Raw genomic sequence first — 17,415 nt, 5'->3', positions numbered from 1 at the left:
CAGGGACCTGGGGAAAATCTTTATGAATGCAGATAATGGCATATTTGCCTTATAAACTCAATTACAAAGTTTCTTAAAATCGCCTGGACTATTGATTTCGGAAAAAAATGATGTAATGATGTGAGATCTCTATGGCAAATGGCACCTCAGCATTGAATGTTCATTTCTGCAGCATATACTATATACCAATAAGAAGTTCAGACCTCCCATTAACTACAATAGAGGTAAGGGGTTCTCTAAAGTAATAATAAGAGATCTGGCAGTGGTTGGGGCTTCTGCATTGTTATTGGCAGCAAAATCGAGAGATGATCTATAAATCGGGAGCCACATATTCACCCCCCTATTATATAGAGACTATCCGCCATAATAAAACAAGCGTTCCCCTTTCTTCCCCCACTATGAGGACTTGTTGGGTAGGAGCCTAGAAATGTTGATGGGAAGGCTTTCTCGCCATGTGATGTGTATTACCAGAGCCCGGCAGCTGGGATTACAATGAGTGCGGCGATGGCCGGGACAATCTCCCCCGCACACATTTTCACTTTCAGCTATGAAAGCACAGGATGGATTACTCGCTTCACAGCTAGAGGGGCTCGTGAAATGTGTTGAAAAGCCTGAATTAATCTGTCGAAGCCTCGGATATCCAATACTCACCCCTCCGTCAGAGCCTCCGAGGGACAATCCCGCCTCAGCTATCCTGTAGGAAAACACAAGAGTCAGTAATGAGAGACAGCCGCTCACCGCCGGCTGGCACGCGCTCCTATACTGATGGAATTCAATAGGTGTCGTGCAAACCTGTGTATATATATATATATATATATATATATACATACAAGAAGCCAGGGTATAGTGTTATACCAGGAGCTGTGAAGTGGGCAGACTGGGGAGGGAGGGGGAACACATTTTCCTCCAGGAGAATGGGGGGTCTGTGTGCTCAGACATCAATCACCATCCCGGGTCCTGATCTTCTGGGCTTAAGGAAACAGAGAACTGGAAAATATTTCCCAGATAACTTTATCCGTAACTGGAAACAGAAGTTAGCGGCTCTCATCTGTAGAACAGAAGCCTGATTTACTTGACCGATTGTGGTGGAAGCTCCAGGGGACTGGGCTGTCAATCAAAGGTGGGAATGACCCTTAATATTTAAGGGAGTCCACCATACAAGTAAAGGTTTTCCATCACACCCGACCCCCTATCTCCACATCTGTCGGTTGTTGGTCGGGAGAGCCCCATACACCTTAGATTGACAGCCAAAACCACCAAAAGCAACGGGTTCGTCCGACTAAAGTCTAAGGTGTATGAGGACCTAATGCACTCACAATGGCTGCCATTGCTTCCTATTCAGAAGCATAACACGCACATTACTATGCTTAAAGCGACTCTGTACCCACAATTTGACCCCCCCAAACCACTTGTATCATCGGATAGCTGCTTTTTAATCCAAGATCTGTCCTGCAGTCCGTTTGGCAGGTGATGCAGTTATTGTCATAAAAAAATACTTAAAATTGCAGCTCCTCGCCCTACGGGCGTATCTGTGCCCTAACTTTGCACCACCCCTCCGTCCCTCCTCCCCGCCCTCCTCATCATTAGGAATGCTCCAGGCAGATTGCTTCCTATTCCCCACCTGTGTTACCACGGCACATGGGCTGGATCATTAAGACACATGTGCAATGTTCAGACAGAAGTAAATGTTCCGGTGGCATTCCTAATGATGAAGAGGGTGGGGAGGAGGGACAGAGGGGTGGTGCAAAGTTAGGGCACAGATACTCCCGTAGGGCACGGAGCTGCAATTTTAAAAGTAATTTTTTATGACAATAACTGCATCCCCTGCCGAACGGACCGCAGGACAGATCTTGGATTAAAAGCAGATATCCGAAGGTACAAGTGGTTTGGGGGGGGGGGGGGTCAGATTGTGGGTACAGAGTCGCTTTAAAAGGACTAGAAATAGCAAAGCTCCATAGGCAGTAATGGAGCAGCATTATTTCCCAGCTGCCGCAGTTATACGCATCAGAAGAGGTCAGCGTCCGGTCTCATCACATCTCCAGGACTATTTGCTCTCAGTAAACTGTACATCCCGCTGCGTGATCTAGGGCTGCAATTTTGTGTAATATAATGGATTTAATTTAAAATTCTGCAGAATCTGCTGGAAAATCGTCATAATTATTATAACTAATACTTAACGTCTCGCTTCATGGGTCTGTGATTATTACAGCGCTGCCCACAGTATACAACAGCAGCTGTACGGAATACTAAAATGTCAGCTAAGGGGTTAAAAACAGTTAATCAATACTTATTCATAAAAATTCTACCCATTGTGGTAAGGACTATACGATTTTTCTCCCCCTACTATATGACCCCTCTGTTAGAGTTTCCCATCTAGTAGCATGTCACATCTGCTTTGGTCTTCAGAATTACAGCAATTTGTTGTGGCACAGATCCCACCGGGTGATGAAATCGTTCTGCAGGAATATCGGCCCATGCGGACAAGATGGCTTCTCACACTAGATGGAGATCCTGACATCGTCAGAATAGCCTGTTCTACCAAGTCCTGGCCTAAACTGTTCACACCTGACAAGATGGACTTATTGATTATTGTTGGATCCATCTGACCAGCCATGTTTCTCTGCAGAGATCTGGATCCATCTGACCAGCCATATTTCTTTACAGAGATCTGGAACCAGCTAACTAGGTCATGTTTCTCAACGGAGATCTGGATCCATCTGACCTGTCTTTTTTCTCCATAAAAATCTGGATCCATATGAGCAGCCATGTTTCTCCATAAAGAAACTGATTAATGTGACCATGCCACAGAGATCTGGATCCATCTGACTGGGCCATGTTTCTCCACAGAGATCTGGATCCATCTGACTGGGCCATGTTTCTCCACAGAGATCTGGATCCATCTGACTGGGCCATGTTTCTCCTCAGAGATCTGGATCCATCTGACTAAGCCATGTTTCTCCACAGAGATCTGGATCCATCTGACTAAGCCATGTTTCTCCTCAGAGATCTGGATCTATCTGACTAAGCCATGTGTCTCCTCAGAGATCTGGATCCATCTGATTAAGCCATGTTTCTCCTCAGAGATCTGGATCCATCTGACTAAGCCATGTTTCTCCACAGAGATCTGGATCCATCTGACTAAGCCATGTTTCTCCTCAGAGATCTGGATCTATCTGACTAAGCCATGTGTCTCCTCAGAGATCTGGATCCATCTGATTAAGCCATGTTTCTCCTCAGAGATCTGGATCCATCTGACTAAGCCATGTTTCTCCACAGAGATCTGGATCTATCTGACTGGGCCATGTTTCTCCTCAGAGATCTGGATCCATCTGACTAAGCCATGTTTCTCCTCAGAGATCTGGATCCATCTGACTAAACCATGTGTCTCCTCAAAGATCTGGATCCATCTGATTAAGCCATGCTTCTCCTCAGAGATCTGGATCCATCTGACTGGGCCATGTTTCTCCACTGGTCAGTGACACAATTTCTCTCTTTTGCCCCTTGGAGTCTCATCATTCTGCCTCTCGTAGACACAATGGCCTCTGGTCTGATCGTCTGTTGTTATCGCCCATCCATGATGAGGAGCGGTGAGCTATTGATTCGGTCACCCCCTCTTCTTTCTCAAAACGGTTCCTAACATCCTCCAACCTCTTTTGACCACATCCACATCATCTCCTTTCGCTGGTCATGATCTCACCAATCTGAAGGCTGACAGTGAGACTGTCACACCTGGCCCTGGGTATTCTAGCCCCAAACACCGGGCTTTGCCCCATAACAGATGACTGGATTTTCCCTGGATCTATCATATGTATGGGACAAATTTCGTAGCTTACCTCAGCATCCTCCTGGCCTCCTCTTGGGTTATCACAGCATCGGTCACCGCTCGCCCACACTTCAGTGGGGTGCACCCTTGGAGGAGAAAAAGAAAGCGTTATCCTATGTACCAATAATTCCGATAAACAATTATTAAATCATAGAAAGTACAATGCGTACATCCAGCCAAGCGTATAAAAATAACCTTTAATTTCAATTATGAAGGAAAAACACCCCCCCACACCGGAGCGCGCAGCCGCTTTATGGCGCCCGGGGGTGACGCCACTTATCTCAGTAGCATTCACATTCACATTTTGATATTTTTTTTTCCTGGCAGCTCCTGAGTTTACATATTTTTAGACAAGAGGACGTGGGCGGCTAATACCGCGCTTTGGCTTCCAAAAAAACAACGTAATCGTCTCGTAAATAATCAATGGAGGGCTTTAACCCCTTCCCGGCCAGGTGTTTGCAGCTGTTCGCTCAGGAAGCCCATGAGACCGACCGCCGCTTAATAGCCACCCAGAAGGCATGAAAGAAACGCCGAATTCTCATGAAATCGGAACAGATGTAATTAATTTCCAGCCGACACGAGATGTTTTGTGGCTCGTGCCAAGAATGTTCTGACGGTGAGGAGTGAGCGTTCCCCGCGGGCTGCAGATAATGGATGAAACGACTGCCCCTGTTCTGTTGTCAGGTCTCTGTCCCCCCGCCGCCAGCCCTCAGGCGCTAAGACGGGCTCGGTGACAGGTCGTGACACCTTGGTGGGGGCCGCCATCAGAGGAATAGACAGCTGCCTGACACATAGACACAAGTCTGCCCTTTCCTACCTGCTGCAAAGTTTCACACATCAGGACATGAAAAGAGCGCAGCGTGTCGTTCTAGATGGAGAGAGCTGGCCTGAGAGGGTGTTTAGTCTTGGCAATCTTCCTTGTGTCTCGCAGCTCCATTTTACCAGATGCTGCTTGTACTTGATGACAACCGATGATGTCACCCAGCTTTCCTGACTGATTATGTGTTACATCCCCATAGGAAAGCTGGGTGACATCCCGCAGGAGCCATAATAGGCTAATCCTGGTTGTCAGGCCTCTTTACTAATCACTGTAGTTATGCAATACACCCCCTGCATATAACATATAACCAGGGCTGTCGGCATTCAGGGGACTAGAAAAGCTGGGTACCTTACTTTGCAGATGTAATACAAAAATGCCTGCATGGGAAGCCCACTAGCAGAGCGATACATCCCCAACTTCAACTGTATTTTATAACTACATAGATAAGCCATTCAGGTTACTGGGAAAGATGGGTAGTATCACCGTCAGAAGGTGTAATGTACTGGTATACTGGTTGTCAGCCAGCTTTCCCACACTCCAGGATGTGTAGGCTCCCTAGTTATGTAACACATCCCCCACCTATTACACTGTATAGCGAGATCGACCATTCAGAGCTGAAGGAAAGCTGGATGCTCACCCCTGCAGTTAAGCCCCCTTATTGGCTGTCACGCAGCTTTCCCAAGACCCAAGTTTCCTTAGTGATTTGACACATAGACTGTATACCTAGGGTGATCTGCCATTCAGTGCATTAGGAAAGCTGGGTGAGATCTGCAGGATCTCCAATGATAATGATATAAGGAAGTAACATATCTCCTGCTCAGACTGTAGGCACTAGAAAAGTTGGGTGACATTAACCGGGTTGACGTGCATCCATATTGGTTATTATTTCCTATAAGTCTCCCAAGTTATGTGACACCTAGGTGTGCTTAGTTTGTGCTTAGACCTGCTTAGTTTGAATAACTATTGTGATAAGCCATTCAGTTTACTCGGAAAGCTGTGTGAGATCAATTGGAGGAAACCGAATGCATCCATTCAGGCTATTAACAGCACTGTTCAAGAGGAACTACGGGTAAAATCTGACACAGTGCTCTCTGCTGCCACCTCTGTCCATGTCAGGAACTGTCCAGAGCAAGAGAGGCTTTCTATGGGGAATTGCTACTGCTCAGGACAGTTCCTGACATGGACAGAGGTGGCAGCAGAGAGCACTGTGTCGGACTGGAAAGAATACACCACTCTCTGGAGGACATACAGCAGCTGATAAGTACTGGAAGACTGGATATTTTTACATAGAGGAAAATTACAAATCTATATGACTTTCTGAAACCAGTTAATTTGAAAGAAAAATATTTTTGCCAGAGTACCCCTTTAAGCTCCTGACATTTTTTCACCCTTTTTCCACACCAACGTCAGATTTCCTCACTAGGGCGATCAGCCATTTAGTGCGTCAGAAAAGCTGGGTGATGCAGTATGTGTAAACATGGTACCACTTACCAACATACACTCATCAAAATGGCTGAATGAAGAAATCTCTACAACCCTCTCCATTTTAGTCTATGGAAGTCGCCACTAGGGGGAGCTCTCTGCATACAAAGTTCTATTGAACTCCATAACACATCTGTATGCACTAAGCTCCCTCTAGAGGAGGATGCACAAGTGTATCTCTTAGCTCTATAGCTGTGTATGGGAATTGGTAGTGGACACATGATACTGAAAGATGGACATTCCCTTTAAATTAAACATCCCAAGGCCATTCATCATCTTTGTTTTGCAGCCGTCTCTCCCGTTCCTATTATTAACCACTGTTTTCTTTCCAGAAATAACAGTCTGCCGTCTCCATTCATTAATCTTTCTGGATCCCGACCTAATAATCCGCAGCGCTGCGCTGCAATCCCAATAAATGTGACACGGAAAAATACGCTGCAATAATCCTCGCATGAGAAAGCAAGTCTGTCACCGAGCCAGCGAGGAGCCATGAAAAATCTGCTGCCGCTGTGCCGCCAGAGCGCCCACTCAATAACCCGCACCTTCAATATTTGCCATCTGGATGACAAAAATAAAAATGTGATATTTTCGGAGCCCCCTATTGTTGTACTGGGTGTAATAAAAGGTGCGGGAGCGGAAGCTGTGGGGGAGAAACAATGCACCGGGCTGAGGACGTGTTCCTGGTATTGAAGGGGCCGCAGCATCACAATGAGGCCAATGTATTATACAGTGATCCTCCAGGAACTGCAAAGAGTGTAAGGAGCGGCATGTATACGGCCAGCTACGGGCTAGGACTCTAGGGACCCAGGTCACAGCCAAAGTCATTGTGTGTACATACATTACATTACTTGCCCTGTATTATACTCCAGAGCTGCACTCATTATTCTGCTGGTGGGGTCACTGTGTACACACATTACATTACTTTTCCTGTACTGCTCCTCAGTTATATCCTATATTATACCCCAGAGCTGCACTCACTATTCTGCTGGTGCGGTCACTGTGTACATACATTACTGATCCTGAGTTACATCCTGTATTATACTCCAGAGCTGCACTCATTATTATGCTGGTGGGGTCACTGTGTACACACATTACTTATCCTGTACTGCTCCTTAGTTATAGGCTATGTTCACACTACGTAAAGAGACCGGCCGTTCCGTGACCCGGAACGGCCGGTCTCAGCCCAGATAATTCCGGCCGGCACTTAAGTACCGGCCGAATGATCTTTCCGGCCGCAGTGTTCTGATGCGGGCGCATTAGTGCACACCCGCTTCAGAACTGCCCATAGCACACAATGAAGCAAGCGGCCAGAGCCGCTCGCTTCATTGTGTGAACTGACAGGTCTTTCTGTGGCCGCTATTCACTGAATTGTGGCCGCAGAAAACTGACCCTGTATTATACTCCAGAGCTGAACTCACTATTCTGCTACTTTACTTTCTTTCCAATTCCATGGTTTGTGTGTCAGTCCTCACTGCAATCCTAGATTTCTATTAACCAGCTGGGAAGCTTGGGATAAATTGAAGCGATGGCGTTTCTTTTAGGTCATCAGTATGCGGTGCGGGGTCCGCAGTCTCCGGCGCTCAGTGTTATTATCTACAGTCATCATGCACACCCGTGATGACTTCCCTCCATTAATATTGACAGACAGCTCCCCCCTCCCCCAATGTTTGGGCTCCATGTAGAATGTAAAGTAAGGCAGTAAATGTAATATAGAACACTAGAGACAAGCGGCCGTCCTTCTTGTAAAAGCCGCCGTCACCTCTGACGATAGAAAATGTTACTCTGGCGGCGTTTTACCTCCAAGAACAAAATGTTTCTGTGCTTGCTCGGAATCCATCACTTGTGCACGCAGCACCAGAGAGGCGATCTGCTGACAGCTATTCACTATGCGCTCGCTCTGGCTGTAATAAGGACGGCGGCTCTGGGCTGCATCTGCATTACTGGTGCAGGAGCTCCCCCTTGTGGAGGAAGTGCTTATGACAATGCAGACATCTGTCACTAGGACCGGACTGACAGCTCCATACTAATCAGATAGGTAACAGTGCCCCCTGCAGGACAGCAGCTTACCTGGAATTCATCCTGTATACAGAGGAAATAGCTGGTTGTATACCTCTCCGCCGGAACAGCCCGCTCTGTCACCCTACATGACAGATGGGGAACCTCCGGCCCTCTAGTTGTTGCAAAACTACAATTCGCTTTGGCTTTTCATTCATGATGGGGATTGTAGTTTTGCAACAACTGGAGGGCTGAAGGTTCCCCATCCCTGGCCTACATAATATCAGCACTGAAATACTCTGTGCTGGTAAGAGATCCTGCTCTTCCACTATATATGGCTTTCAGTCTGTGACCTCCTCATAGCCTGAAACAAGATCAACACAAGCCTCTCCTTAAATAATCTGTGCTGCAGGGACTATGCACTATGTAGCTCCCACTAGACTCCATCGCCCTCCTCAACCCCTGTCCTTTCTATGATCACTACCTGTGTGCAACCACGATTACTATACCTCAAAGTTTGGCTTAATTCGCTCCTGAAATACTCTGTGCTGTACAGAGATCCCACTCCCTTAATATATGCCCCTCCCCAAACAGTCACTATCGCCCTCCTTACCTTAAAGAGAACCAATAATGGGCGAAAAAAAAAATAATAATTTACGCTAATTAGATGTATAATGCAGGGCTCCAGATGGCGACCAAAATGGTCGCCAATGCGACTGATGTTTTGCAAATGGCGCCCAGATTTATTAATCTGGGCGCCATTTGCGACTGGCCCCGGCGGCGGCGCGCTGTCTCTTTAAGTATCCCCGGCTGATGCGCGGCTGCCGGGGGTATCCCGTCCTATCCCCGGCAGCGCGGCGCATCAGTGAGCTGCCTGGGGCCCTGACTTCCGGCACAGGAAGCGCGCGTCAGAGACGCTTCCTGTGTCAGAAGTCACAGCCCCGGCGTACAGGGAGCTCACTGACGCGCCGCGCATCAGCCGGGGACAGCGTCCGAAGAAGAAGAGGATCGCCGGGGGAGCGGGTTGTCAGGTGAGTTTGTGTGTTTGTTTTTTTTAAATACTGCTTAGCATAGAGGAAAGGGGGGGGCATCTATAATGGGGGGAGAAGAGAAGGGGGGCATCTATAATGGGGGGAAGAGAAGGGGGGGCATCTATAATGGGGGGAAGAGAAGGGGGGGCATCTATAATGGGGGGAGAAGAGGGGCCATCTTCAAGGGGGGGAGAGGGGGCTAGCTATAAGGGGAGGGGGTATCTATAAGGGGGGGAGAAGAGGGGGCATCTATAATGGGGAGGAGGAGGGGGCATCTATAATGGGGGGGAGGAGGGGGCATCTATAATGGGGGGGAGGAGGGGGCATCTATAATGGGGAGGAGGAGGGGGCATCTATAATGGGGAGGAGGAGGGGGCATCTATAATGGGGGGGAGGAGGGGGCATCTATAATGGGGGTAGAGGGGGTCATCTATAAGGGGAGGGGGTATCTATAAGGGGGGGGAGAAGAGGGGGGCATCTATAATTGGGGGGAGGAGGGGGCATCTATAATGGGGAGGAGGAGGGGGCATCTATAATGGGGGTAGAGGGGGTCATCTATAAGGGGAGGGGGTATCTATAAGGGGAGGAGAAGAGGGGGCATCTATAATGGGGAGGAGGAGGGGGCATCTATAATGGGGGGGAGGAGGGGGCATCTATAATGGGGGGAGGAGGGGGCATCTATAATGGGGGGAGGAGGGGGCATCTATAATGGGGGTAGAGGGGGTCATCTATAAGGGGAGGGGGTATCTATAAGGGGGGGAGAAGAGGGGGCATCTATAAGGGGGGGAGAAGAGGGGGCATCTATAATGGGGGGGAGGAGGGGGCATCTATAATGGGGGGGAGGAGGGGGCATCTATAATGGGGGGGAGGAGGGGGCATCTATAATGGGGGTAGAGGGGGTCATCTATAAGGGGAGGGGGTATCTATAAGGGGGGGAGAAGAGGGGGCATCTATAATGGGGGGGGAGGAGGGGGAATCTATAATGGGGGTAGAGGGGGTCATCTATAAGGGGAGGGGGCCATCTATAAGTGTAGGGCAAACTGGCTGCAGACACTGGGAGATAGATATATGCACAATTATTATTATCAGGGCCCCTCAGGTGTCTGTATTGTAGGGGGTCACTTGCATTAGTCACTAGGTGAGAGATATATCTATCTATATACACATCTTGTGGGGGGTCACTATGGCTGCAGTCATAAGTCTAGCTCAGTATGTATAGACTGTTGCAAGCTTTTAAAGGGAACCTGTCACCCCCGGTGACGGGGTGACAGGCTCCCAACCCCCCGTTAGAACCCCCTATACTCACCTCATCGCGCCGGGTCCCGCTTCTGGAGGTGGTCAGGTCACGGAGATCTCAGCCGCTGCAGCCCGGCGTGCGCTGAGAGATGAGTCCAACACTCATAGAGAATGACGGAGCACTGGACTCTCCCGTCATTCTCTATGAGCGTTGGACTCATCTCTCAGCGCACGCCGGGCTGCAGCGGCTGAGATCTCCGTGACCCGACCATCTTCAGAAGCGGGACCCGGCGCGATGAGGTGAGTATAGGGGGTTCTAACGGGGGGTTGGGAGCCTGTCACCCCGTCACCGGGGGTGACAGGTTCCCTTTAAAATCAAGTTCAGAAGAGTAAGCCTCATTAAAAGGCTAGCCAAGTGCAGCTGAAGTACTGAGTCAGACTGTATATGGTTGTCAAGTTGCAAGTTTCCATGTTGAACATTTTCAAACTAAGAAAAGAAAGGATCTAAAGGAGGAGGAGGCTGCCGTGGCCTCTGCACACAGTAAGTCCCATGTAACATAACATTAATTTTACATGGTTTAAAATGTTGGCGACCAAATATTCTATTTGGCGCCTAAATTTTTCAGGTTAGGAGCCAATGGCTCCTAGGTAAATTTTTTAGTCTGGAGCCCTGTAATGTGATTTTTTAAATATTTGTAAATATAATTAATTATTTTTATTGTTCCGTTTTTTCACTGTACACAATGTCATTTCCTGTCTCGAGCCGGCTGTTTTCAAAAGAGCCGGCGCGAGACAGGAAGCTACCGACATGCAGAGCGGCAGCAAGGCCGGGGGGGCGCCATCTTGATTACGTCATTTGCGTTCCAGCGGTGGAACGCAAGGAACATAATCAAGATGGCGGCGCCTGGCTCGAACAAGAGGATCAGGTAAAGTATAAGATACAGACTGCAAAGGCAGTCTGTATCCTCATAAGACGACAAAATGAAGATAAAAACTGCCTTTGCAGTCTGTATCTTATACTTTACCTGATCCTCTTGTCCGCTGCACAAAGGCCGGTCGCCGCCATCTTGATGACGTCACTTGCGTTCCAGCGGTGGAACGCAAAGTGACGTAATCAAGATGGAGGCCCCCGGCCTTCGTGCAGAGAAAAAGAGAATTGTGTAAAGTATAGGATACAGATGCAAAGGCAGTCTGTATCTTCATAGACAGACTTAGGGAGAGCTGCACATTGATAATAGGGATAGTTAGTTTTAGGTGATAGGTTCTCTTTAAAGAAGTCCGGCGAAAATGTTTATTAAAGTATTGTATTGTCCTCCAAAAGTTATACAAATCCCCAATATTCACTTATTACGGGAAATGCTTGTAAAGGGCTTTTTTCCTGCACTTACTACTGTATCAAGGCTTCACTTCCTGGATAACATGGTGATGTCACTTCCTGGATAACATGGTGATGTCACTTCCTGGATAACATGCTGATGTCACTTCCCGGATAACATGGTAATGTCACTTCCTGGATAACATGGTGATGTCACTTCCTGGATAACATAGTGATGTCACTTCCTGGATAACATAGTGATGTCACTTTCTGGATAACATGGTGATGTCACTTCCTGGATAACATGGTGATGTCACTTCCTGGATAACATGGTGATGTCACTTCCTGGATAACATGCTGATGTCACTTCCTGGATAACATAGTGATGTCACTTTCTGGATAACATGGTGATGTCACTTCCCGGATAACATGGTGATGTCACTTCCTGGATAACATGCTGATGTCACTTCCTGGATAACATAGTGATGTCACTTTCTGGATAACATGGTGATGTCACTTCCCGGATAACATGGTGATGTCACTTCCTGGATAACATGGTGATGTCCCTTCCTGGATAACATGGTAATGTCACTTCCTGGATAACATGGTGATGTCACTTCCTGGATAACATGGTGAAGTCACTTCCTGGATAACATGGTGATGTCACTTCCTGGATAACATAGTGATGTCACTTTCTGGATAACATGGTGATGTCACTTCCCGGATAACATGGTGATGTCACTTTGTGGATAACATGGTGATGTCACTTCCTGGATAACAGGGTGATGTCACTTCCTAGATAACTTGGTGATGTCACTTCCTGGATAACAGGGTGATGTCACTTCGTGAATAACATGGTGATGTCACTTCCTAGATAACTTGGTGATGTCACTTCCTGGATAACATGGTGATGTCACGACCTGACTCCCAGAGCTGTGCGGGCTGTGGCTGCTGGAGAGGATGATGGCAGGGGGATGCTCAGTGTCCCTCCAGTGCCCTGTGTCCCTCAGTGTCCCCCTGCCATCCTCCTCTCCAGCAGCCACAGCCCGCACAGCTCTGGGAGTCAGGTCGTGACATCACCATGTTATCCAGGAAGTGACATCACCATGTTATCCAGGAAGTGACATCACCATGTTATCCAGGAAGTGACATCACCAAGTTTTCCAGGAAGCGACATCACCATGTTATCCAGGAAGTGACATCACCAAGTTTTCCAGGAAGTGATATCACCATGTTATCCAGAAAGTGAAGCCTTGATGCAGTAGTAAGTGCAGGGTAAAAAAAAGGCACGTTATAAGAATTTCCCGTAATAAGGATGAGGATTGAGGATTTGTATAACTTTTGTAGGGCAATACAATACTTTAATAAAAAATAATTTCGGACTTCTCCTTTAACCCCTTAGCGACCCATGACGTATCTGATACGTCATGGCGCCGCGGGGGGTGTTCAGCGCGGGGTCCCGCCGGGACCCCGCTCTGAACGGCGCTGATCCCGGCTGACACGTACAGCCGGGCATTGCCTCTGTTAGCCGGCGCGGGTCCCGTTGCCGCGCCGGCTAATTAAGCACTTCAATGCAGCTGTCAAACCTGACAGCTGCATTGAAGTGCTTTATGCACACTATCCCTGGTGTCTAGTGGGTCGGATCTCCCCCCCGCGATGCGATCGCGGGGGGGAGATCCGTTCTTCTGCCCGTGCCGGGCCTCAGCGTCGGAATGACCGATCTCATGGATCTTTGCTGTGTATATACACAGCATTGATCTCTATGAGAGATCAGTGCTATGTATATACAAGCCCCCCAGGGGGGCTTCTAGTCCATGTAAAAAAAAAAGTAAAAAAGTGTTTTTATTAATAAAAAATCCCCTCCCCTAATAAAAGTCCAAATCACCCCCCTTTTCCCATTTTATAAATATAAATTAATAAATAAATAAACATATTTAGTATCGCCGCGCGCGTAATCGCCGAACTATTAATTAATCACATTCCTGATCTCGCACGGTAAACGGCGTCAGCGCCAAAAAATTCCAAAGTGCAAAATTGCGCATTTTTGGTCGCATCAAATCCAGAAAAAATGTAATAAAAAACGATCAAAAAGTCGTATATGCGTAATCAAGGTACCGATAGAAAGAACACATCATGGCGCAAAAACTGACACCTCACACAGCCCCATAGACCAAAGGATAAAAGCGCTATAAGCCTGGGAATGGAGCGATTTTAAGGAACGTATATTTGTTAACAATGGTTTGAATTTTTTACAGGCCATCAGATACAATATAAGTTATACATGTTATATATCGTTGTAATCGTAACGACTTGAGGAACATGCATAACAAGTCAGTTTTACCATAGGACGGACGGCGTAAATGCAAAACTCCCCAAAATCAAAACAAATTCGTTTTTTTTTTCAATTTGACAGCGCAAATGATTTTTTTCCGGTTTCGCAGCATATGTTATGGAAAAATAATGCCGGTCATTGCAAAGTACAATTGGTTTCGCAAAAAATAAGCGCTCATATACGTCTCTAGGTGAAAAAATGCAAGCGCTATGGACTTTTAAACTTAAAATGGAATAAGCAAAAGCGCAAAAACGAAAATAGGCTTTGACCTTAAGGGGTTAATGGCCAGGTCAGTAACTTCCATAAGATGACCTTGTCTTCTGCTTAAATACTTTGTGCTGCCAAGATACCTTGCTACTTATATGTTTCTCATTCTGTGACCCACTAGCTTCCATAGCCCTGATCTCACTATGGTCAGGAATAGCCAGGTCACTACCCACCACTTATTCCACACACTGAAATACTCTGTGCTGCTGGGGTACCCTGTACAATTTTCTATGTAGCTTTCAGTCTCTGACCTCATGCTGTTTTTATTTATTGCATCAAATCATGGCCCTGCCCCTTTAAAGTGCAGGAAAGTCCTCACTCCTAAAAAAAAATTTGCTTACTCCTGTCCTGAAATACTCTGTGCTGCTGAAAGACACTGTTGTTTTGCTATATAGATCTCTCCAGCTAGTCTCTAGAACCCGTCCTCATATTTGCAGCATGGTCACTACCAGGCACACTCTTCTTCTGAAACACTCTGTGCTGCAGGGGGACCCTGCTCCTTCCACTATGTAATTCCCTCCTATTTCTCTCTATTCATCTCCTGACATTGTGATGCTGCCATTTACATCTGGACATATACATCCTGGTCTTCACGACGATCACCAGAGGCACAAGATCTGCACAGTCTTCCTTAAATACTCTGTGCTGCAGGTGAGCCAGCTCCTTCAACTATTCAATCCTTAGTCACTGACCTCCCACGTCTCTAGTCTTCTCCTGGCATTTTCTGCTATGGAAATTTAAGGGGGTTCTTCCCGGTCTGATCACAAGATGCAGCCACATATGGCAACAAGCCACTGTGTCTGGATAAAGGGGCCCGCTGCTCCTCAAACAAGCCCCGTGGGCCCCTCCATTCTGCTGATCTAAGAGCGTCTCAGAAATCCCACCGATTACACGTCCCAAGGATAGGCGATCAGCAATTATTCCTAGAAAAGCCCTTTAATGTCAGTGCACTGTGTACACTGTGATTTAATATCCCTCCAGAGCTGAAATCTCCAGCTTCTCTAAAGAGCAGCCAGAGGTTGATAAACACAGCAAACTCAAGTGAATGAGAGAGCGAATGCAGAGAAAGCTTTCTATCCTCTCAATACATAAGCTCAGAGAGCGAGGCATTCGCTTTCACGTGGTAAATCCGCAGCGAAATACAGATGAGGAGGAGGCAGGCCAGAAGCCGCAGCACAAAGAGACTAGGCACAAAAAGTAAACTTATATCTGATCCCGGGAAAGCTGGGTGACCACCACTGACTACTCGCCCAGCTTTTCCAGACTTCTGAATGTCAAGTCTTTATAAGCAATTCCGGCTATTTCTGAATAGGCTGAACGACCACTGGTTACAACTCAGCTTTTCCAGACTTCAGAATGGCATGCTCCTACATTACCAGCTGCTGTGGGGAAAGCTGGAGGAAGACTTATAAGAACGACCTAGCCCTTTGAGTTTCCTGACAGTCATGTTTGCGTATATAGCCGCATTAGCAATTGGAAAGGCAGGTGACAACCATTGTGGTTATCACGCATCTGTGCCAGAACTCTATTGTCCAACCTGACTTAATATGCACTGCTCATCTAGGGCCGTATATGTCGACTAGGGTGCTTTTCAGGAGTTTGGGAAAGCTGGGTCCAGGCATACTCTCTCAATCGGGCATCAGAGAGACACAACTGTACAGTGGTTATCCAGGTCAGTAAGGCAGTCGCCCAACACCCAGCAGGTATTCTGCACAGGTCCCATTACAAGTATAATACCCATGGACCATAATTACCTGGGGTCAACAGCAACCTGAGCGCTCGGTGTGCCGCCGCGTCTCTTTCTGCCTGATGTCAGATAGGGTAGTACAGTATAACTGAATAAAGAACAACCTGAAGGATGTGGAGAAGAGGGGGATGGGGGTTACGGATGCAGAGAGTCCCTACCTGGCAATGTGATGGTAGAACAGCTGGGGTATACGCTGCAGGTATCACACTCCGGAGGGTACCTAATCTCCTGTGACCTTTCCCCCAATGTGGGATGATAGATCACAATGTATTCAGTGCAGCATCTGTTACCTGCAGAGAGGAGGTGTGGGGGGGGCACCGAGCCGGATAATCTCATCACACTGTGTGGGTACAATGGTCCTGGGTTCCTCCTCCACATCTGTCTCTCATCTTCCCAGCTCAATAAGACGTCTCCCAGGAGCCGCACACATCAGCGTCTGCCCTGTTCTGCTTCCTGATTTACTGAGTCTCCTACCTGCGGCGCCCCGGCGAGGAGAGAAGAAGGGCAGGAGGGGCAGACACGCTCCCAGACAACCCTCTAAGGACAAGGTCTGCAACCTGTGGCTGTCTAGCTGCTGCAAAACCAGGGCTGTGGAGTTGAAAAGCCGCAGCTCCGACTCCAACTTCTGAATTTTATCAGGACCAACTCCGACTCGGACTCCTGCTCCTTCATAAATGGCCGGTCAGATACCAGGGGAGTTATTTATCACACTGGCTCAGCAGCTTCTCCCTAATGTCTTACATGATCCTGGGGCGACTTCTGAGGGAATTAGGAAACATATAAAGCAGATTTTCCTGTGTGTGCAGTAGATGCAGCCAGTCTCCAGCCTCCATGTCCTGAACTACTCACAACTAGACTAGATGGAGCAGGTGGTCTTTACCTGCTGACAATCTTCTATGTTTCTAACTAAATATTCACCATACACACAGAAACACTGCCAGATCCCTTTGATATAGATGTCAGCCATAGTGATATAGAGGGGGTCACACATAGTGATATAGAGAAGTCACACATAGTGATATAGAGGGGTCACTGTGGGTGTGGGGGCACGCCATAGTGCACACGCACACACACACACACACACACACACACACACACAGCCTGCTGCAGCCATAGCGCACACACACAGCCTGCTGCAGCCAAAGCACACACACACACAGCTGCAGCCATAGCACACACACAGCCTGCTGCAGCCATAGCACACGCACACACACACACACACACACACAGCCTGCTGCAGCCATAGCACACGCACACACACACACACACACACACACACACACACACACACATACAGCCTGCTTCAGCCATAGCATGCATACACACACACACATACACAGCTGCAGCCATAGCATACACACACAGCC

At 47.7% G+C, this 17,415-nt stretch overlaps 2 protein-coding genes across 2 annotated transcripts in view; one reads left to right on the top strand and one right to left on the bottom strand.

Moving 5' to 3' along the window:
• The window catches only part of HEXD (hexosaminidase D), a 112,563-nt gene that overhangs the window by 69,135 nt on the left and 26,013 nt on the right, over positions 1–17,415 (top strand). The gene's annotated exons all lie outside the window — the stretch shown is intronic.
• OGFOD3 (2-oxoglutarate and iron dependent oxygenase domain containing 3) overlaps positions 1–17,415 on the bottom strand; it is a 74,105-nt gene that overhangs the window by 47,118 nt on the left and 9,572 nt on the right. Inside the window, exons 3-4 of the mRNA XM_069952120.1 lie at positions 3,834–3,909; positions 652–694 (exon numbers count right to left, since the gene is read on the bottom strand). Coding sequence (XP_069808221.1) covers positions 652–694; positions 3,834–3,909 — 119 coding nt within the window. The remainder of the gene's footprint in view (positions 1–651; positions 695–3,833; positions 3,910–17,415) is intronic.

The sequence above is a fragment of the Dendropsophus ebraccatus genome, chromosome 14, assembly GCF_027789765.1.
Source record: "Dendropsophus ebraccatus isolate aDenEbr1 chromosome 14, aDenEbr1.pat, whole genome shotgun sequence".
In the NCBI taxonomy this organism is placed as follows: domain Eukaryota; kingdom Metazoa; phylum Chordata; class Amphibia; order Anura; family Hylidae; genus Dendropsophus; species Dendropsophus ebraccatus.
This window is presented reverse-complemented; position numbering and strand designations above follow the sequence as displayed.